Source organism: Theobroma cacao, chromosome 2 (genome assembly GCF_000208745.1).
Source record: "Theobroma cacao cultivar B97-61/B2 chromosome 2, Criollo_cocoa_genome_V2, whole genome shotgun sequence".
Taxonomy (NCBI): domain Eukaryota; kingdom Viridiplantae; phylum Streptophyta; class Magnoliopsida; order Malvales; family Malvaceae; genus Theobroma; species Theobroma cacao.
In genome coordinates, this window is record NC_030851.1 from 8,487,323 (window position 1) to 8,510,417 (window position 23,095).

The 23,095-nt window shown below is 35.3% G+C and overlaps 2 protein-coding genes across 2 annotated transcripts; both read left to right on the forward strand.

Annotated features, from left to right (window-relative positions):
- LOC108660630 lies at positions 7,135 to 8,184 on the forward strand. Its single transcript, XM_018114879.1, has 2 exons — positions 7,135 to 7,845; positions 7,933 to 8,184. The coding sequence occupies exons 1-2, from the start codon at positions 7,135 to 7,137 to the stop codon at positions 8,182 to 8,184; spliced, it is 963 nt and encodes a 320-aa protein (XP_017970368.1).
- Positions 21,287 to 22,603, forward strand: LOC18608502 (uncharacterized protein At5g23160). Its single transcript, XM_007043231.2, has 2 exons — positions 21,287 to 21,758; positions 21,939 to 22,603. The coding sequence occupies exons 1-2, from the start codon at positions 21,372 to 21,374 to the stop codon at positions 22,419 to 22,421; spliced, it is 870 nt and encodes a 289-aa protein (XP_007043293.2). The 5' UTR covers positions 21,287 to 21,371; the 3' UTR covers positions 22,422 to 22,603.

The window sequence follows — 23,095 nt, forward strand, 5'->3', positions numbered from 1 at the left end:
TCTCAAACAGAACGACCTTTCAGAGATGACAGATATTTGAGATCAATGGAGGTGTAACAGTCGAGACAGTTTCTGTACTAAATATGGGCACATCGCATGGCTCCTTTATGTGCATGTAGAAGAGCAACTACTTAAGGCAATCACTCAATTTTGGGATCCCTTTTATCAGTGTTTCGTGTTCAATAAGGTAGATATGACACTGACAATAGAAGACTATTCATCATTGCTCCACATAGATTAAATGTAACCCGACAAGGTATATTGGAGAGCTCAAAGGATCGGGCATCGAAGGAAACTGGCCAAGATGTTAAATATCACCACTGAAGAAGTCGATCAAAACTTGAAGAGAAAGGGAGACACTGAATGCCTATCATGGAGTTTCCTGAATAATTACATTAAGAAACACAAGGAAGGTGAACAAGGTCTTCTTGCCTTTGCCCTAGCAATATACGGGTTGGTAATTTTCCCAAAAATTCTAAGGCACGTTGAAGTCTCAATCATCGATTTTTTTGACCAAGTAACAAGGGACATCAACCCAGCACCAGCCATCATAGCCGAGACGTTAAGGTCATTAAATCATTGTCATCGGAAGGGTGAAGGGCGTTTCATCGAATGTGCCTAACTTCTCACCATATGGATAAAGAGCCACTTTGAGTGCAAGGTTGATAAATTTCGAAAGTCGTTCCTCTCATCAAGTTATCCTATTCCCGAATTTTGCAAAAACGAATGGCCAATTTGTAAGAGAAAAGAAGAATGGATCACCAGACTTCGGAGGCTTATAAGTGTGGAGGTGACTTGGAGGGCTCCTTGGATGCCTAGGGTGCAAGTGTTGTACAAATGTGGGGATGAACCGTGGGTGCCACTAATGGGACCGTGGGGGGCAATTAGTTATGCCCCGATAATGGTGCGGAGGCAATTCGGGTCAGAACAGTTTGTACCTATGACACACAGGCTTAACCAACTAGAGTTCACATACTGAGAATCAAGAACCTTTAAAAAGATCCAAGATATTGTTCAAGCATGGAAGAAAATAAGTCGGGTGGATCAAGGACGGTTCACTGATGAGGTCACCACTAGGTACTCAACTTGGCATGACCAGGGAATAAAAGATGTTGTATGTCCTTCAGAGGGTGCATCCAAATTTCCTGTTGGTCCAAAACCTCAAGATATTCTCTTAGAGAATGAACTAGCTAGAAGGAAACTAGAGACAGAAATGATGAATATGAAGCGTAGACATGAAGCAGAACTTGAATAAGTAAAGAAAGAAACCTCGAGGAAAGTTTAAAAGGCTTTTGATGAATGGAAAAATAAGTTTGAAAGTTCAAATACGACATGTTCAACTTTGGTCGCCAAAATTCAAAGAATGCAAACCACTACTAATACTTTGCAAAACAAGATACAACTGCAAGAACGGGTCATACAAGAACTTAGGAGTGATTGCAACTTAATGGAAGCATCCATGGAAGGCTATAGAGAGCAATATGAGACCAGCAGGCAAGAATACTTTTGAATGTGAGAAGTGGGAATCTCATATGAACGAAACCTTCGAAGGAAATAGTCTGAGATGGAATGGATATTGATGCAAATGAGGGAGGTAGCCTACAAAGCAAGGGAGATGGCAAACAAGATCGAATAGCTCAAGAGAGAGATTTTCTCGAAAGATAAGCTTAATGTGCGCCTCATAAGCCACCTCAAACAAGTACAAGATCAGTATGATTGAGTTGGCCATTTCTTTTGAAGCCAATGATGTAAATGATTTAAGCAGTGATGTAATCAGATGCTTAACTTTTATAAATCAAGAATTCCCACAGCAATTATTATTGGATAGCCAATATTTTTCTTTTGCATCACATATGCATGATTCATTCCATAAAGAGCACAACAACTTAACTCTTATCACGATCAATTCTTTAAAAAAAATAAAAAAATAATAATAAATAAGTATTTTCTTCTTATCATCACATTCATAAAATAAGAACGCAACTAATTCATGTTCATGGTTTAAAAAAATAAAGGTTCCAAGATAGCTCAACAAACTAAGATTGGTGATTAGCGTGTTTATAATACTCGACGACGAGCAAGAATCATGGAAGAAGAACAAAGGGAACGAATGGATAAAATGGAAAAAGCCCAAGAAGAGATGAAAGAGCAACTATCAAAGATGATGGAATTGATGATGAGTTTGAGTAAAGGAAAAAGAGTGGTCGAATAGTCAGCTCCGTTAGAAAATCCACTAGCACAAGACACTGAAAACCCAAGGGATGATCCACTTTATCCCCCAGGGTTCACTCCAGCCCATGCTTAAACTTTTCAAAGGGTCTATCTTCAAGTGATACCACCTGCTTATTACAATGTACCACCCCCAATAGGCCATCAATCGACTCATGGACAATTTGGGTCGAATTCTAGAACAAATCCTGCTGAACCAATACACGTTTCGGATTTAAACAATCCAAAATAGCAAGAAAAATTAAGGAAGAGCTTATCACAAATAGGAAAAAATGACAAAGACCAGAAAAAGTACGATATATTGGAAGAACTCCTTCGTGCTATCGAAAGAGTTGATAGGTTCGGTATCGTGGTTGCAGCCGAACTAGCTTAGTGCCGGATGTATTGATCACTGCCAAGTTCAAGGTTCTGAAATTTGAAAAATATGACGGAACAAAGTGTCCCGTGGCACATATTACCATGTAGTGTCGGAAGATGGCTGCACAGTTTCACGATGACAAGTTACGAATCCATTTCTTCCAAGACAACTTGACTGGGTCAGCTGCTCGGTGGTACGTACAACTAGATCAAAATCGTATTAAGACTTGAAAAGACCTAGCAAGAGCCTTCATAGCTTAATACAAGCATGTGACTGAATTAGCCCTTGATCGGTTGTCATTGCAGACTATGGAAAAGAAACAAAGTGAAAGCTTCAAGGAATATGTCTAAAGGTGGAGGGATACAGTAGCGCAAGTTCAGCCACCTCTCATTAATAAGAAAATGACTATGTTGTTCATAAACACACTCCGAGCTCCATTCTATGAGCCCTTGATCAGCAATGCCACAAAAAACTTTGTGGATTTGGTCTTATCTGAGAAATAATAGAAGAAGCTATCAAAAGTGGGAAAATTGAAGGGCATGAAGTTGTCAGCTCAAAGAAAGAGAGTACGCCTAAGAAAAAAGAAGAGGATGTGCAAGCAGTCGCTCACGACAGCCAACAAGCCCATAACTTTAGCCCATATCACCTATACCCCCCATACCAACCCTTCTATCCGAACATAGGCAATATCGTACAAAACCCATATGTGTACTAACCTGTCGCACAACCAACGTTTCAAACCAATGTTCTCCCACAAGCTCAACCACTAAGACCGGTAGCTTCAACCAATAATTCTGGTAATGTTTAAAGAGGACCTAAAACTACTATAGAGAAACCTAAGTTTGATCCTATCCCAGTCCCTTACACTACATTGTTGCCACAACTCATAAAAAATAGACTCCTTGCTCGAACTCCTTTAGAACCACTCCACCTCTTTTTCTAAAATGGTATGACCTGAATGCGCATTGTGATTACCATTTTGGAATTCAAGGACACTCCACGGAGAATTATATTGCATTAAAACATAAGGTCCAAGCGCTCATTAAGGCAAGACTTTTAAATTTTGCTAAAAAGGATAATTCAAATGTTAATGGGAATCCCTTGTCTAACCATGGAGGTCCGACAGTGAATGCAATACATGAAGAGATGATTCGAAGGGTGAAAAAGAATGTCGACGAGATTCAAACGCCAATGGATAGAGTGTTTGAGGCGTTGTTCAAAATAAATGTCATTACTCCAGAACCCATAGACACAAAAGAATTGGGGCATGATCTCACTCATTCTTGCAAATTTCATATGGGGGCGGTTGGGCATTCCATTCAAAATTGTGATGGCTTTCGTTGTAAGCTGCAAGAATTGATGAATTTGTCGGTAATTGAGTTTTGTAAAGAAGGTGAAGAAGATTTGGTTGAAACCATAAATGAAGATACCCTAACTGAAGTGGTATCAAATTCATTTAGGGTGAATAAACTTAAACCTCTCACCATCTTTTATGAAGAAAACATGATTCCTATGAATGATACATCCCTTACTATTGTCAGAAATGGTATCACCATCGAAGTCCTCAGCTCGTTCTCTTACAAAAGTGATAAGGTTGTCCCGTGGAATTATGTGTGTAATATTTTAGGCACAACTTCACCCGCCCCCCAAGCGTCTTTTGAAGATCTAACTGGTGTGGGGGGTATAACGCGAAGTAGGCAATGTTATTCCGCTGAGATAGTGGAAAGAGTTGAAAAAAAGAAACCTGCACAAGGAGAATGAGGCCTAAAAGAAGCAGATACATTTTCCAAGGACCAAGTTGTCGAATTTGTAGTTGCTCTAAATAATGAGGTCAAAATACCTGTTACCGAGAAAGAAGCTAGTGAATTTCTCAAGTTTATCAAATACAGTGAGTACAGTGTGGTAGAACAATTAACCAGAATGTCTGCTTGCATCTCACTGTTGTCCTTGCTTTTGAATTCAGAAGCACACAAGAATGCGCTACTTAAAGTTTATAATTAAGCTTATGTGGCACAAGATATATTAGTAGAAAAGTTGGACCATATCATGGGAAACATTACAATGGGGAACTTTATTGCCTTTAATGATGAAAAAATCCTATCGAGTGGTCGGGAAAGTAACAAAGCTTTGCACATCACCATCAAATGCAAGGACCACACCATACCTAGGGTCTTAGTCGATAATGGCTCAACTTTAAATGTCATGCCTAGCTCTACCTTAACCAAGTTGCCAGTAGATATATCTTATATGAGAACCAGCCACATAGTTGTAAGGGCCTTCGACGAGACCATAAGGGAGGTGGTAGGGGACATTGAACTATCGATAAAAATTAGTCCTTGCATTTTTTAGGTCCAATTTCAAGTCATGGACATTGCCTCGTCTTACAATTGCTTCTTAGGGCGTCCATGGATTCATATGGCAAGAGCCATACCATATTCCCTTCATCAAAAAGTTAAATTCATAACTGAGGGTCAACTGATAAATGTATCTGCGAAGGAAGACATACTGGCTATTCAACCATCATTTGCTCCATATATAGAGGCGGTAGAAGAAGTCCTAGAATGCTCTTTCAGATCTTTTAAATTTGTTAATGCTACTTATGTATGGGAAAGAGAAGTGATACCGACTCCTCGTTTGTCAGTAGCAACTAAAATGGGGGTTAAACAGCTAGTGGGTAAAGGATGTCGTGTCAGTTTGGGGTTAGAAAATAATTTATAAGGAATTAGCCGTCTTTTGACTCCAATCAAGAACAAAGAAAGGTATGGTTTAGGGTACAAACCTACCAAAGATGAGAGAAGGAAATTGGCAGCCCAAAAGAAGGTTAAGAGGATGGTTTAGCTTGAGGGAAAGAATGGAGAATTTGGGAAAAAGATAATTCCCTTCTTGTATGAAACCTTTCGATACGTGAGGTGCATTCATACCAAGGCATCAGAGGAGGTCAATAAGGTTTTACGGATGTTTGGTGAGCTATCAATCCATATGATCAAAGATGAAGAACCTAACGAGAAGATCCTTGTGATGTATCCAATACTGCTAGGAGAGGAGTTAACCAATTGGACAGTTACGAAATTGCCCATCATCTTTAAGTCTTTGGAAATGTAATGAACAATTTTACCTAAATGCCTATGCCTAAAGGTGTTAAGAGTAATTTCTTGTTTAAGTAGGGCTTTCTATTACCTTCATCATTTAAATAAATGACAATGCATAATGTGTTTCATAATTCATCAACCTTTTTGCATATTTCCTTTCATTTATGCTTTTAGCCAATAAATACTTGCCCATACACATGTTCAATTTTACCTATTTGCAGGTCTTAAAATAATGAACATGAAGACAATCTGGAGAACAATTTGAATTTCGATTTCGAGATAATTCCAAACATTGATGAATTGAAAAATGAAGAGGAAGTAGATGACTATGGCTTACCCTCTGATTTGTCGAGAATGTTGGAACAAGAGGAAAGGGAGATCTTACCTCATCAAGAACTCACAGAAATGATTAACCTCGGAAACGGGGAAGAAAAGAAATAGGTTAAGATTGGCACCTCGCTGTCATCTAATGAACGGTAGAAGCTAGAAGAACTGCTCTGTGAATATGTGGATGTGTTTGTTTGGTCATATCAAGACATGTCAAGTCTTAATACTGACATTGTTGTCCACAAGTTACCTTTAAGACTGAATTATAAGCCTATTAAACAGAAGTTGAGAAGGATGAAGCTAGAAATGTTGCTGAAGATTAAAGAAGAAGTAAAGAAGCAATTTGATGCTGGATTCTTAGAGGTGGCTAAGTATCCTGAATGGGTGGCTAATATAGTTCCAATTCCTAAAAAGGATGGAAAAGTTTGAATGTGCGTCAATTACAGAGATTTGAACAGAGCGAGTCCGAAGGATAGCTTCCCTTTACCACATATTGATACTCTTGTGGACAACACAGCAAAGCATGCTTTATTCTCATTTATGGATAGTTTTTCTGGTTACAATCAGATCAAGATGGCACCCGAAGATATGGAAAAAATAACATTCGTAACCATGTGGGGAACGTTTTGTTACAAAGTAATGCCATTTGGATTGAAGAATGTAGGTGCCACCTACCAAAGGGCAATGGTAGCTTTGTTTCATGATATGATGCATAAAGAGATAGAGGTATATGTGGATGACATGATTGCAAAATCTCATACAGAAAAGGATCATACTGTCAATCTCAAAAAGCTGTTCGAGAGATTGTGAAAGTTTCAACTCAAGTTGAATCTTGCAAAATGTACTTTTGGTGTAACTTCTGGGAAATTGTTGGGGTTCATAGTAAGTGAAAAGGGAATTGAAGTGGACCCGGATAAGATACGAGCTATTCAAGAACTGCCACCTCCTAAAACGCAAAAAGAAATGCGAGGATTTTTAGGAAGTTTGAATTACATTGCTCGATTTATATCTCAGCTCACTTGCAAATGTGATCCAATCTTCCAGCTGCTTTGAAAACGAGACCAAGGAGAGTGGAATGAAGAATGTCAAATAGCTTTTGATAAAATCAAAGAATATCTCACAAATCCACCGATGTTGGTGCCACCGACAGTTGGAAAACCTCTTATTTTGTATTTGACTGTGAACAAGTATTCTATGGGATGTGTACTGGGACAACATGATGAAACTGGGAAGAAAGAACAGGCTATATATTATTTGAGCAAAAAATTCATGGAGTATGAGTCCAAATACTCTGTGCTTGAAAAGGTGTATTGTGTGCTAGCATGGACCGCCCAAAGGCTCCGACCATATATATTGTATCACACAACATGGTGGGTGGTAAAATTAGATCCCATCAAGTATATTTTTGAAAAACCCTTCTTGTCTGGGAGAATAGCTCGATGGCAAGTGCTATTGTCTGAGTATGATATTATGTATGTGTCCCAAAAATCAATCAAATTGAGCATCATCGTTGATTTCCTCGCAGATCGAGCTAATGAGGATTATGAATCTGTAAGTTTTGATTTTTCAGATGAAGATTTGATGGCCGTCTTGCACATAGAAAAGGAGAATCTCAATGAACTTAATCCATGGAAGATGTATTTTGATGGAGCATCCAATGCTTTGGGGCACGAAATTGGGGCAGTATTGATTTCTCCAAATGAAAAGTACTATCCAGCCACGACGAGATTGAATTTCAATTGTACTAATAATATAGCAGAGTATGAGGCATTGGTAATGGGATTCCAAGCAGCAATCGAGATGAAGGTCGGCGCGATAGAGGTTTACGAAGATTCAGCTTTGGTAATATGTTAAATGAGAGGCGAAAGGGAAACTAGAGATTCTAAACTAGTTCCATATAAAAAGCTGATTACAGAATTAAGCAAACAGTTCAAGAAAATCAACTTCAACCATTTGCCTCGAGAAGAAAATCATATTGCTGATGCTTTGGCCACTCTCGCAGTAATGTTCAAAATAGAAAAAGTGGCTGATGTACGTCCTTTTAATTTAGAAGTCCGTGAAGTCTCCGCACACTGCTTGAATGTTGAGGAAGAGGTTGATGGTAAGCTGTGGTATCATGATATCATGCAATACATCAAGCACCAAGCATATCTTGAGAATGCCACGGACAATGACAAGTGAACTCTTAGAAGATTAACAATGAGTTTCTTTCTTAACGGAGAAGTGCTCTACAAAAGAAGTCAAGATCAAGTAATTTTGAGATGTGTGGATGTTACGGAAGCTAACAAAATAATGAAAGAAGTCCACGAAGGAACTTGTGGAGCTCATGCTAATAGACATATGTTGGCTAAACAAATTATGAGAGCTGGTTATTATTGGTTGACGTTGGAATCAAACTGCATAAACTTTGCTCGAAAATGCCATAATTGTCAAGTTTATGCAGATAGAATCCATGCTCCACTAGCCCCATTGCATGTTTTCACAATGCCTTGGCCATTTTTAATGTGGGGAATGGATGTGATTGGGCTTATTACGCCAAAAGCCTCTAATGGACATCGATTCATATTGGTGGCCATTGATTATTTCACGAAATGGGTAGAAGCAGCTTCCTATGCCAATGTGACACAAAAGGAGGTATGTAGGTTCGTCCAAAAGGAGATTATATGTCGATATGGGCTTTCAGAAAGGATCATTACTGATAACGCAAGTAATTTGAATAGTGCGATTGTGAAGAAAGTTTGCACTGAATTCAAGATCAAGCATCATAACTCAACAACTTACCATCCGAAGATGAACGAAGCGATAGAGGCAGTCAACAAAAATATCAAAAAAATTGTCGAAAAGATGAGTGAAGTTTATAAAGACTAGCATGAAAAACTTCCTTTTGCCTTGCACGCATATCGAACTACTGTGCGTACCTCCACCGGGGCAACTCTGTACTCATTAGTATGTGGTACAGAAGCAGTTTTACCTATTGAAGAAGAAATCCCATCATTAAGGGTGTTGATGGAAACAGAATTGGAAGATGCTGAGTGGGTTCGCTCTTGTTATGAACAATTGAACTTGATTGAGGAAAAAAGGCTTGCAACTCTTTGTCATGGCCAGATGTACCAACGAAGAATGATGTGAGCATACGAGAAAAAAGTTCGTCCCAGGCAGTTTCGAGAAGGAGAGTTGGTTATCAAGAGAATACTCCCTAATCAAACTGATTTTCGGGGAAAATGGATACCGAATTGGGAAGGGCCATATGTGGTAAAGAATGCTTTTTTAGGAAGAGCTTTAATTTTGGCTGACATGGATGGGAAAGATCTGCCTAATCCGATAAACGCGGATGCAGTGAAAAAGTACTACGCTTAAAAAAAACAAACAACAAAAAAAATAAAACAAAAAATATAAATAAAAGGAAGGGGGTTTGTGTTGAAAACAAGAAGAAGGGCAACTCATACTCAAAGGAGGAGGCTCATGCTGAAAACCTGAAAAAGGTAGCTTGAGGCCAAAAGGCAGGAATTTGGAATGAAATTGTTAGTTCAAGAAGAGTACCAGATTGAGGTGAAAATGCATTATGAACGGAGCTCCACAATTTCGCAAAACAATAGGAGTTATAAAGTCTGCAACCTACAGATTGGCTCAAGGCATCAATCAAGGACAATTCTTGAAGTCGAAAATCAGATTGGTTTCTCTAAATTGTCTAAGTGTTCATTGTTTGAATGATTTAATCATTGCTTTGTAAATTTCCCTCCATTTGACCCTTTTTACACTTATATATATATGAAATCCTCCTTCACTTCTATATTTCAAGCCTTTCTTTCCACTAATACACAATCCAACATGATGATTGTCATGGAAATGAATGATGACTGGTAAGAAAATGAACTAACTAAGTAAGAAATTACGTTCATTGTTCAACAAAAGACTTGATGATGAGCAAAAGGAATGGCAGAGCTTTAAACTTAAAAAAAAAAAAGGTCAAATGTCAAAAAGAAGGGGGCACGCCTGAAGAAAATCAAGAATGTCAGCCAATGAAGAAAAGCATAAGACAAAGGTCATTGAAAGCTGTAGTGAAAAATTGGATGAACCAAAGGTCTTGGAACCTTAATGAATCAAAAACATGAAAAGCATTCTATCATGTCAATCATGCATACATGTCTAGCCATGCACTCGACAAGAATCAAAATTAATTCATGTCTCAAACTTCGAAGGTAGAAATTCGCTCGACGTAAAGTGTTGAGGTTGTAAAACTTTGATGGAAGGATTTGAGTCTTTTCATTTCATGTTAATCCAATTAAGTTGGCATTAAAGAATTAAATCAAACCTGTTTTGAGATAGGTAGAGCCTAGATTAAGTCTAGGAATTTCGTTTGTTTAAATCGAACCTGTTGTGAGATAGGTTGAGCCTAGATTAAGTCTAGGAATTTCAATTTTTTAAATCGAACCTGTTGTGAGATAGGTTAAGCCTATATTAAGTCTAGGAATTTCAATTTTTTAAATCGAACATGTTGTGAGATAAGTCGAGCCTAGATTAAGTCTAGGAATTTCAATTTTTAAATCAAACCTGTTGTGAGATAGGTCGAACCTAGATAAAGTCTAGGAATTTTAATTTTTTAAAATCAAACCTGTTGTGAGATAGGTCGAGCCTAGATAAAGTCTAAGAATTTTAATTTTTAAATCGAACCTGTTGTGAGATAGGTCAAGCCTAGATTAAGTTTAGGAATTTCAATTTTTAAGTCGAACTTGTTTTGAGATAGGTCGAGTCTAGATCAAGTCTAGAAATTTTTATTTTTTTTATTGAACTTATTTTGAGAAGGGTTGTGCTTAGATCAAACTTAAAAATTTCATTTTTTTACGAACTCAAGTCAAGCCTAGGGACTTCATATTTTTAATCAAACTTGTTTTGAGATAGGTAAAGCCTAGATCAAATTGCTAGAATCAAACTTGCCCCAAGATGAATTGAATACGGTGTCTATGTTTTTGCACTATTCTTGATTCTCAAGAATGTATAAAAATGGGCAACTGTAGACACCTATTTTAAAAAAATAATAATAAATAATAATAAAATATAATAAAAAAGTAAGAAATAAATTTAAAAAAATAATAAAAAAATAGATGAACAGGAAGGGACTGAGCGTGTGCTCAGTCCCTTCCCCAGTCCATCTTTACAGGGCATGAATGCCCTTGAAAGGCAGCCGAGTTTGAGGAGGAGCGGTCACCTCCGGATACCAAACCCTCCAATTTGCTAGAGCATTGTGAAATCATGCTCAAAAGAGCATGATTTTACTTCTGGATTGTCCAAATTTTTAGACAATCCAGTTCTTAAAAAGGAGGAGGGGGAAAGCAATTTGGAGGGGAAAAGACAAAAAAAGAAGACTAAAAAACGATTCAAAAAAAGAGAGAGCCAATATGAAAAAGGGGATTCAAACCAAAAACCCACAAAAATCAAACCATAAACCAACCATCAACAAAATCCTAAACTACCAGCAGTCTAGCAGCCCTAACCACAATCAACAGTAAATAAGAAATCACAACAAAAAAATACAAAAAGAAAAAGAAAATGGGAGAGAAGGTAGTGGTTTAGGATTTTTAGGTTTGGATTTATGATCTTTTTGGAGAGATCCGGTTAAAAAAGGCCAACAAAGAGAAAAAGGGAGACCCGATTGGGTCGTCGGCGACGAAGTGAGAGGAGGAAGAAAGAGGCCAACAAGGAGGACTTTTGGGCCACCGATTACTAGCCAGAGAGAGGGGAAGCTGTCGGCTTAAGGTAGAGAGAAAAAAGGGTGAAAGTAGTGTCGCGCACCAAATCCAACGACGTTGGAGATCTGGCTGACGAAAGAGTCAGTTTTAGATAGAAGGGAGAGCATTCGGTCGGCTAAAGAGAGAAAATAAGAGGGGAAAATAAGATAAGAGAGAAAAAAATGGTTTATATACTAAGGTTTGGAACCTAAACGGCGTCGTTTAGCAAGGAACCTAGTGGGCCAACAAAACGGGCTTGGGGAGCTCCTCCCTTGGACTAGTCTTCTTGGGTCACAGCTTAAGCCCAAGTCAAGTAAAGGTTTTATCTATTTATTTATTTATTTTTAGATCTGTATGACTTGGGCTGGTCCATTTTGTTTAATTTTAAAATTATTGTCTAATGGTGTAAAAGATTGAATTCAAATTATTTTGGTATAATATTTTAAAAATTGCTAGGTAATATTTTAGAGTTAGGAAACTAACATAAATAGAAAAGTATGTAAATAATAATAAAAAAAAGATAATAAATTAAAAATATATTAAAAAATGTATAGTTATAGGAAGAATTTAAATCTAGGAGAATATTTATTGGAAATATACAAACCTTGGTACATGAAACATACATATAAAACAAAAATAAATGTCTAAATAAAGTATAGTTGCAGTAATGGATTTAGTTTAGTTAGAAATATAAATAATAAAAAAAGAAGGAAAGATAAATAAAAAAGGGAAAAAGAATAAAAAGACATTGGAGTAGGTAAATGGTTAATAAATAAACAAGTACAATAAAAATATAACAAAGTAAAAGAAAAAGTAAATGTTTGTCAATAAAGGTTAAAATGATGAGGTAAAAATATACTAATTATAATAATAAAATATATATTTTAGGTCAATATTAATAGTNTGTAATTCCGAAAGAATTTCCTTAGGTTAGGAATTTCGATTAGGACTCCACTAGTACGATGGGAGGGTCCTAATTCGAAATTCTAATGTTTCCAATTTTAAATAAATGAGAATTATATACACTTAATCACCAATTAATAAAAATATATAAAAAATAAGAAAGCAATGGTAACAATAAAATCGTTAATCATAATGATAAAAATGAATAAAATACATATGTATAAATAGTAATAACTATGTATAGTCAAAATACGCGATTTAAAATATAAATAAACAAAGTATAGAAATGGTTGTATAATAACAATAAATAAATGTGAAACATTTTGTTCATGATAAGTAAGCTCAAAGAAAAGTGAAAAATAAGAAACGAACATAGAACCTACGAGTGCATCGCGTATCATGGTCGCACTGTTAAATGTCATGGCATATAGATATATTCTGTATACGGGTCTAAACCCCAATGATGGGACTTTCCGAGAAAGCTTGCGAAGGCAAGTTTCATCGGTAAACTCCTTAGGTGAAAAGATACCTCTGAACTCCACCAGTACGATGGGAGGGTCCGGAGAAATATCTTTAATAAAAGGCTTTTACCCGTATTAGGATTTGCATTCATGAAAACACTATTTTTTACTCACAAACGACTATTCCGATGATGGGATTTATCTTGTAAGCTTGCGAAGGCGAGTTTCTAAGGTATTTCTTTAGGTGAGAGAATACTCCCGAGTCCCACTAGTATGATGGACGGATTCGGAAAGTATGCTCAATAAAAGGTTTTTGTTTGGCATTATCTTGATTTTATGCCATACATTTCATGATTGCATTATGTGTGCACCAAACCCGTAAAATATTTTGACTTGATTAATGGAATAAAAGACAAATTAAATAAATAACAATTAAGAAAACATAAGAATAAAATTAATGGGTTAGGATAATATATGATTAAATGGTATTGTTCGTGAAACGGGTGTCACGGGAGTGCTAACCTTTCCCTGTGCGTAACCGTACTCTCGAACCCAACTCTAAAAGATACGTAGGCCGGTTTATCATCATTTCGATGATTCCTAAGTTAATTTAAAATTTCGTCGAATAAAACAAATTTATTAGGTGGTCAATCACACCTAGGTAAAGAAAGGGATTGGTGGCGACTCCAAGATATTTAATTTTTGCCCACGTCTAGCAGTCGGGTTCCCGAATCCGCACATTACGACATAGCCCTAGTAGAAATCACAGTTACTCCATCAAGTTTCTATGTCATGGGCTTGGAACTTTAACCAAGATTTGTGTGGCACTTAAGGTTTGGGAATCAAAAGCCTAAGCAAGCCTAACTCAAAATATTGCGCAAATATACAGAAGCAAAAATATTTGAACTTTGAAAAAAAAACTTCGAAAAAAAATAATTGTATTATTCCCAAAAGAAAATAAATACCTAAGGTTTTAAGCAAATAACCTATGAATGCTTGAATAAATGACTACTAAGGCAATTAACTCTAATTCCCTTTGCTTAATGCCTTAGGGTCTTATTTATAATAGGTTTTCCCTAATCCTAAAAAAACTCTACTTTTAGTGGTCTAGTACAACTAGAATAAGTAATAAGAGCTTAAAGTAAATAAATATTCTATAACTAGCCTAAAGTCCTAGTGCAAATAAAATAAATAGATGACTATACACAAGAATTCTATCCCAAACAAACTACCCTATTTGAGTAGTCATTTTGAAGTTGGGCTCCTTGTGCAATCTTTTCTACTGCCCACTAGTCAACTAGACCGGGTAACATGGTGTGTCTATGGCCTATTGGTTGTCGATAAGCCTCAATAAATGTTGGCCCAAGGTTGATTTCTAGCCTTAGGAGGTGTGTAACAATCGTTTGTTGTACTGTATTGACAAGTCTTGTGGGCTGTGCAGGTCACGATTTTGTAAATCGTGGCATTCTCCCTTACTCGATCTAAGCAACGCCTTTGTTGCCTCATGGCTTCCCTATGCCACAAATCTTCAAAAAGTTCCCCATGATAGTTATGGGTGTAATTGATGTAGCCCCTAATTAGCTGTCTATAAAACACCTCTAAGTCGAAGCGTGTTTCGCCATATGGATATCTAACTTGCAGTTGGCCTTCGACATCCAAGTACATGGCTCCCATGTGCACAATATCTCCATTTGTGGCACACATAGGACACAAAGGGTTTAAGTACATGGCTTCCATTTCAAGGTGAGATAAGCAATTATTTGATGCTTGCAAATTATTCTAAAACTCGTAATGCTTCGCAGTACATGCGTGTGTTGAATTTGAAGCACTCACACTATTGATGATCTCTTTTTCTTCATCTTTTCTTCTTTTCCTAAATCTTATAATGACTTTGGTTTTAAATAAATTTCTCTTCTCCCTGTGTCCTTTAGGGTATGGGAAAACTTACTCAAAAGCCTAACTTATTGAAAATTTGGGACTTCATAATATTGCGGATTCCTTAAGGTTTGTCGGCCCTAATTTGCTATTCAATCTCACTTAGTATACTCAAATAAATCAAATTACATATATTTCAAATATGTGCATATATAATATTACCTGGAATATATTACATGTGTATAAAAATATTATTTTAATCATTATAATGAATAATTCAATCTCCTCCCTCACTTAAGTTTAATGTACATTTCACACATTTTTCACGTGACATAATCAATTCAGCATCTATATTACTTTAATATTATTTTATTTCACAATTTTCCTTTCACCTTCCAATGCTCTAAAACATCTCAATTGATTTTAACATCAAACTTGAGGTCTCTATTAAGTAGCTTACTAAGGTACTAGGTGTTACAATGTGTGTCATAGTTCTGCAGACTGTGACATCTAGCATAGATTGATAACTCTAAATCTATTATTCCCTAACTCCCCCACTTAGTCCATGGAAGGGTATTGCCTAAGGCATAGATTGTTTTGATTCTCACTTGTGCTATATCCATTGCCACTCAATATCTCCTTGTAATGTCTGTTCCACTGAATATTTTATTTTTTTATTTGATTAATTATTAAAAAGTTTTAATATTTATTTTTAATGGAAGAAGAAGATGAAGAGAGCAAGATGATGGAGTTGGAAAGAGATACAAAGAGGACAATAATAAAACGGTTGTAAGGAAATTGGAGAGAGAAAAAAATATTTTTATTTTTTATATATTTTTGAGAAAAATTATTAATATTTAATTTTAAGTTCTTAAAGATTTTTAATATTACCTCTTTAATGAAGTAGCAGCATTTGGTGAGCTGATAGTGTATAGAAAGTATATACTGTTAGAGCATCAAATATAAATTCATAATTTATTAAATACACTCGAAAATTGTCCCAAATAAAGAAATCATTTTCTTAATCTATACTTAATTTTTTAACTTTAATCTAATATGATGGTTATAGTAAAATGCTACTTCATTATAAAAAACAAAATTAATTTTTTTAGAAACTTACAAATATATATTGATAAGTTTTTTTAAAAAATTTAATTACATAAGAAATAAAATCAAATTTATTTTTCTCTCACCTGATCTTCTTTTATTCCCCTCTACATTTTTTCCTTTCGGAAGACAAACCTAATAATTCATCTAGAAACACATCTTCAAACTCGTTGACTAGTGGGACAAATTTCAAATTCCAACCTCCCTCCTCTATTGGAATATCTTTCACAGCTGCCGCAAAAGCCAAATAATTCTGCCCAGACTCTACTCAATTGAGGTGGGCTTAATTGCGACCAAATGTCCTCAACCCAAACTCAGACCTGAGTTAAATGAACCAACCCAAGATTTTAGTCAACGGTTTTCATTTCCAACAAAAAAAAAAAAAACCTATGAGCAACTGCTTAATATCATAATTAGTTGATTTTCAATTTATAAAAATTTTAAAAAGAAGAATATTAAAAGAGTGAATGATTCACTGTTGAATCACAATGCTAATCCAAATGGTTGCCGTTGCGGCCACTTGTACTTGGCGGCTTCATTTGGTCCTTTGGGAAACTGTCCAAATTTAATAGCACCAAAATCTTCTTTTTCTGTCATGCCTGATGTAATACTCTTTTATATAAATGAAATAATCCAATGAAAATAACACTTGATTTAACTCAACGTACGTCACTAAAATCAAATTATAATGTAATAAATAAAGTACCGAATCCATTTGTCCAGTACCAAGGCAAGGTGTTGGACAATTGTGAAACAAAACCCAGAAATTTGAATGAATACAGACAAATGAGGATTTGCCTTTTCTCTATATAGATATTTCTGTGTTTCCTCCATATGGAAGCAGTTAAACTGAATTTCGAATATAAAAATCCTAGGCTTGCAAGTGCTTCCGGTGATGGAGGAATGGGGGATTTTGGAAGGTTTACAAACATTTGGGAGTGACAACAAAGACATGCACGAAGAAGAACAGGACAGCGAGGTGTGGAGCCAAGCCAAAAGTGTGTTGCATCAGTAAAAGCGAAGCAGCTATAAATTTGATTAAATGCCTCTAAGCAGCCGCCCCAACAGCTAACAAGAAAACCGGCAGGATGTAATGCGATTTTAGTTGATGATGTATCATACTTCATTAAACTTCAAATATCTGTCTCCGATTGTCAGCGATGACATACTGACATAGATAATGACGATACTAATCTTGATTAGACATTTTAAGGACTTCGGCTAATCAACTGCTAACCCTCTCATGAATATCTATCTATTGGGTATAAACTATAATATTCATGAATCCACGCTTTTGACTTGACTAACCAATGTGGTTGTTTTTTTTTAACAAATATCAAATAATTACAAGTGTGCATAAAATGTAGATTTAGAAATGTTCTGAACTTAAGTATATTCCAATACGAAGTAACTATTGTAGAAATTCTAGAACAAATGTGTAATACAAATTCTTTTTTTTTTTTGAAGGGCAATACAAGATTCAGAAAATTAAATTACTAGCTACCTCACTGTAATAATGGTCTTATTGGCCGATCATTCATGGAGCAAAATGGAGAAATGATTTTAACTAACTACTCTTTGTCTATAAATAAAAATTGAGTAAAACTTTTAAATTGAATCAAGCTAGCCGGACATGTTTATTCAAAGCTGTGCGAAATAACATGGTTTGTCAACATGAATAGCCTTATGCCCAATTCTCAAAGCTCAGGAGCATATTTATAATTTAACAAAGTGTTTACTTAATAATAATATATGTTAACTATTGGATTTGGCTCAAAAGAAAATTAATAAAGGACGGGATGAGGTTTGGATAATGATATCCTAAACATTCCGATCTTAATACTCTCACATGTTCCTACTACGAGCATGTTTGGTCTGACTTTTTTTTTGCTTAAAAATTATTATACAACTCTTATGAAAAATAATAACTTTTAAAATTAAATTAAAGTTCTTTGATAAATTTACTTTTTATAAGCTTTTTTTATAGATAAATTGTTTGGCAAAACAATTTATATAAATTCTAATTTTGATTAAAATTACTTAATAAATCAAATAAAAAAGATGAGTGTGACAAAAATATAATTTTTCCTATAATATTATGAATTGCTGAAGGATAAAAGAAGAATATAAAAAAAATATTTGTTGTTATTTTTTAAAAATTGGCTTAGAATTTATAACTTTTGGAGCTAAACAAAACTGATGTTACATATAAGGAATAGAACTCAAAAAGAAAGAAGGGAAGCCAAAGGTGGTATTAATAATTGATCTAACTAGGTCAGGAAAATCACTTTAGTTATTGATTTGGCGCCCATTTTCTTATTGAAATCATAATGTCCTCACCAACAAAGTTAGCCTCCATGAATAAAAAAGTTTTGGCTTTTATAGTTTTTTCCATTATTTTAGGCAAATTTTGTTGATTTTCTTAATGGGTTATTTATTTTGTCGAGAAGTGCCACATCATCGTATTGATAGCTCAAATGTGGAATTCACTGCTAAGAAGTTCAAGAAATGTGCAATTTCTATTGCCCAAGGAATTAAAATCTATTTCAATTTGTTGTAGTGCCTCCTGTTATTATACCTAAAAGAAAAAATTCTTCAAAATTGAGTTAGCACAAACGAGTACAAATATTGACTTCTCAATTTTTATCTAATGTATCTCAACAGCCATTAACTTATTTGACTAATTATTTCAATCATAATCAACAAATATTATATATATCATAAAGAAGTTAAGAACAAATAAATATCACATAATTGTCATATCAAATAATAAACTGAGAAATATCAAACAATAAAGAGAGTTTTCAAAATAAAAAAAAATAAAAAATAAAACAGAAAGAAAAAGAAGAAATAATATTTGAATGTAATTTTGAATTTTAGGTTTTTTTTCCTTTAATTATTGTAAGAATAAAAAAAACCCTAGAAGGATGATTTGCATAAAGGAAGAGAAGAGAGGGAGAGGAAAAGAGTATTTTTTTGAGAGAGGATTGTTTTGGAAAAAAATAACTCTCTTAAGAAGCTTGCGTGTTTTTTTTTAAAAAAAAAAGAAGAAGAGAAGGCTCCTATTTGAATTTTTTTAAACACTTTCTTTTTAAAATTTTGTTCTTTAAAAAAAAAAATTTTAAGAACTTCTCACAAAATAGTGTTTGGCCCAACTTTTAGTTTTAAAAAAATAAATAAGCTAAAAATAAGGCAGACCAAACAAATACTAAATATATGTGTACTACATAAACTAATGTTTATTTCATTGCATATTTAAATTTATATACAACCAATGTGAATCTACTTCTAAATTTTTTAAATATGATATAAAATATATAATATATAGGGAGAATATACTTAACCCTTATTATTATAAAGTCAATAACGCTTTGGGTGTCAAATTTCAGTCCCTAAACCTCTATGTTGGCTCTTTTTAAAGGGGAGTGAGGAGGGTATCTACCAGTAGCTAGCTTAAAAAAAATGCAAAGCGGAACATGGAAACAACTTTATTAAGCGTGGGACTCATGCACATATAAACCTTCTATTTATTGCAGCCATCACGATTATTGGGATAACGCCGCAAAGCTACATATCTCCATTTTACTTTTACAAACTTTAAAATTTTCTAATCTACATTCAAGCCTTGTGAGAAATTTCTCAAGAATTTCTTGTGCTTTAGAAAAGTCTACATTTAAAAGATATACATATATATATATATAGTCAGCTAGCTAGGTAGGCCAGTTGAATTTATGTCCAAATACTGTTGGCTTTTGTGTTAGTTTTATAAGTTCATTAATTGTCGTTTCATGATTAATGTGAAGGTTAGAAATCCCAAAGCTAGTCTTCCCTCAAATGTACGTGTTCGGCTTATTTGCCCTTATATACAGACTTCCATCACTACATATTCATCTTTACCGGAACCATACCAACTCTTTTATTTTCCATTTTAATTTATATTTATTTGAATGAACAAATTGCCAAAAATAAAATTGTAGAAAAATACCATTATTAATTTTAAAATGCATAACTAAACCATGTTTATATATATTCTTCCTAGGGCAAGGGCGTGGCGCCAGGCAAAGTCCCAACGTCAATAAGTAGGGGAACACGTCGCTTCCATATGATAACTTAGCTGCCATCGCTACATGTTTTTTATCTGCTTATAGAGTAGTTGTAGTAATGAAATTAGTTAGGTTTTGAATCACTTTAATTAATACACCTTACGCGTGCATGGAGCTTAATTATCAACTCTCCTTGTCTCCTTCGAGGATCTCTTTGTTGGGATTTTAAGTGAAATTGCATACGCTCTTTATGAATCTATGGAACATCCCATATCTCATATAACTTGTGTGAGTATATATATCTACACTGGTCATGAGATATATTTGCTATATATATATCCCATGTAACTCATCTAAGGAATATTTTCGTATTTCAAGCATGTTCCTAGATGGTACTTAAACTCGTAAAATACACCATATATCATATAACTTATACAAATGTTTTTTTTTTTTCATTTCTCCAATTTTTTTAAATTTTATAAAATTCTTATACCAAATTTATCTCTCTCAAAATTCCCAATAATAAAAGCCTTCTTATTCTATTAATCGGAACTTGTTTGGACTGAACTTGTTAAGTAACTTGTTCGACTATTGAGTTAATTATACAATTAAGTAACTATAAATTTATTAGGGTGGTCACACCAAGTACGTGACGTATATACATGGCTGAATTTTACATGCATTAATTCCAGGTCAATTAGTTGGAATGGATAAATATCAAAAAATAAAAATGAAAAAGATTAAGCCTTGCAGTCAATCTGGCCCCTTTGCCACCAGAAAATTAGCAAAGGTTTGGTTTTGACAACATAGCTTGATCACAATTGCATGGGGCTAATTATCCTAAGTCATAGACAATTAGACATTAAGTAATTAAACGAGGGAAGTAAGAAAAATTTTTAAAAAGGAAGATACGCGTCAATGTCTACTAAAATCAACATGCATGGCATGTTGTTTGTATTGTATTGTGCATTAAGGAAGGCAACATTAGAAGTGGTGAAACCGTGGACAAGGTGAAAACGTGTTAGAACAGCGACTCAGCCACCAAGTCCAAGTCTCCTCTCCCTAATCAAACGTAAATTACTCATGAGAAAAGTAAAAAAAAAAAAAAAGATAATAAATAAGCTTTAATTTAATACAGTACAATTTTTTATGAATAGAATAATGTGGTCATTATTTAGTCATAGCGACCCAAGAAGAGGGCCATCCATTCGGGTATTCAAAGTCCTCCATGCCAACTCCCTTCTCTCTCTTCCATGGCCGAACCTCAAATGAAAACCCATCAAACCAACCGCAGAAGCAGTTGTTTTATAGGCTGTTTTGGGTTTTCCGGGAAGAAAAAACCCCTGAAGAAAACCATCCATGCCAGGAGCAAAAAAGAGACCCGTTTGCTCTCTTGGCCAATGTTTCGTTCAAGCGTGAGAAAGTCCCGTACCAAAACGGTGCCTGTTGATAACACCGAGAAAGCAGAGGGCGCAGATGGCAATAAAAGCCATACATCAAAGCTGATCAAGAGGAAATCTGATACCAAACTCTCCTCTAAACCTCAGAACCCGGTTACCAATCATACACCTTCACCTCAAAATTCCGAAGCTGAGCAAGTGGCGTCCTGCAATCAAGCTGCAAGAGAGAAACCTAAAGAGGTTAGTAAAAAGGCATAGGCCTTAAAATTTCTTGTGCAAAAGCAGTGTTAAAGCAAAACCCTAATATTATTTTAGCTAAATCTAGCTTTATTACCATTATGTATGTAAAAAGGTGATCTATGTCGTCAGTTAGAACTTGTTTTGTCTTTACATGCTACTTTTGGAATTCACTATTTTCAGACAAGGCAGGGACCTGAACCGAATATCATCCTCGGGAATAGGAAACTTTCGGAGCCGACGAGAACAGAGTCGAGCCCACCTGGTTCGCCGAACGTGAAGCCCAAATCCAAAACGCAGACCAAGTTGTCCCACACGGTTTCGTTACCGGTCCTAGAAGAGAACAAACGGGTGGGGAATCCCCGGATGCACTTGAGGGAGGTCCAACGGAAAAATAATGAGGTGGTTGAAAAAATCGACCCCGTACTGGGCATGTCTATTATTATGGTGACCCTGATAATAATGTTACTTTGGGGTCGATTGTGCGCCATTCTTTGTACGTCGGCATGGTTCTATTTTTGCCCTCGTTTCCGATCCACAATTAACAATAATGACACTGCTGTTAGAGGTACCGCCAATTCCAGTGATTTAGATTTGGATTCGGAGGAGTACAAGAAGAAGGTGGTGTTGGAGGGGTTCCTCCAGAGGAACCACCGGCTCACGTAATTGTGAAACTTTTTGTACAAAATAAGTTTTGTTTGATGTTCAATGCGCACGTTAGATGCAACTATACATGTTTTGCTAAAGTGAGCCCAATGGGCATTTTGTGTAAATTACCAGAACTTTTTGTGAAAATTTGCCGTGGGTCAGTGTCTTCTAGAATCAAAGTTGAGCTTTTTTCTTGTTTTTTTCCATTGTGGTGGTGCTCTTGTTTAATTGGCAGTTGGGGGATGTCACGTGATTTTAGATGTAGAGCACGTGCCAGGACTCCGTCAACGAGTGATGTTGGGGACTGTTTGGCTTTTGTGGCTGGAAAATAGTGGTCAGCTTCAGTTGTCGGCTTCTGCATCACCTAACATAACCGAGAGAATTTAAAGAGAAAAAACATGAAATCCATATTCAAAGATGTTATTTATTTTTCAAATAATTTTTTTGATCCTGTTTAATCAATTTGACTTTGCTGTTATTTATTTATTTTTCTTATGACTTATCCACACCTGATTTTTCTTTCGATTTATCTGTTTTTTCTAATGTATGCATTAATTTTCTTTTGATGCAAAGCAATGGATCCGGTAATTTCACCAACTTCATTGTTTTCCTTTTTCTGTTTTTTTATTCACCTCCTTTACCTGGCAATACAACAGTTGAGAAGACTGAGTAAAGCCTTAAATAATGGTTGC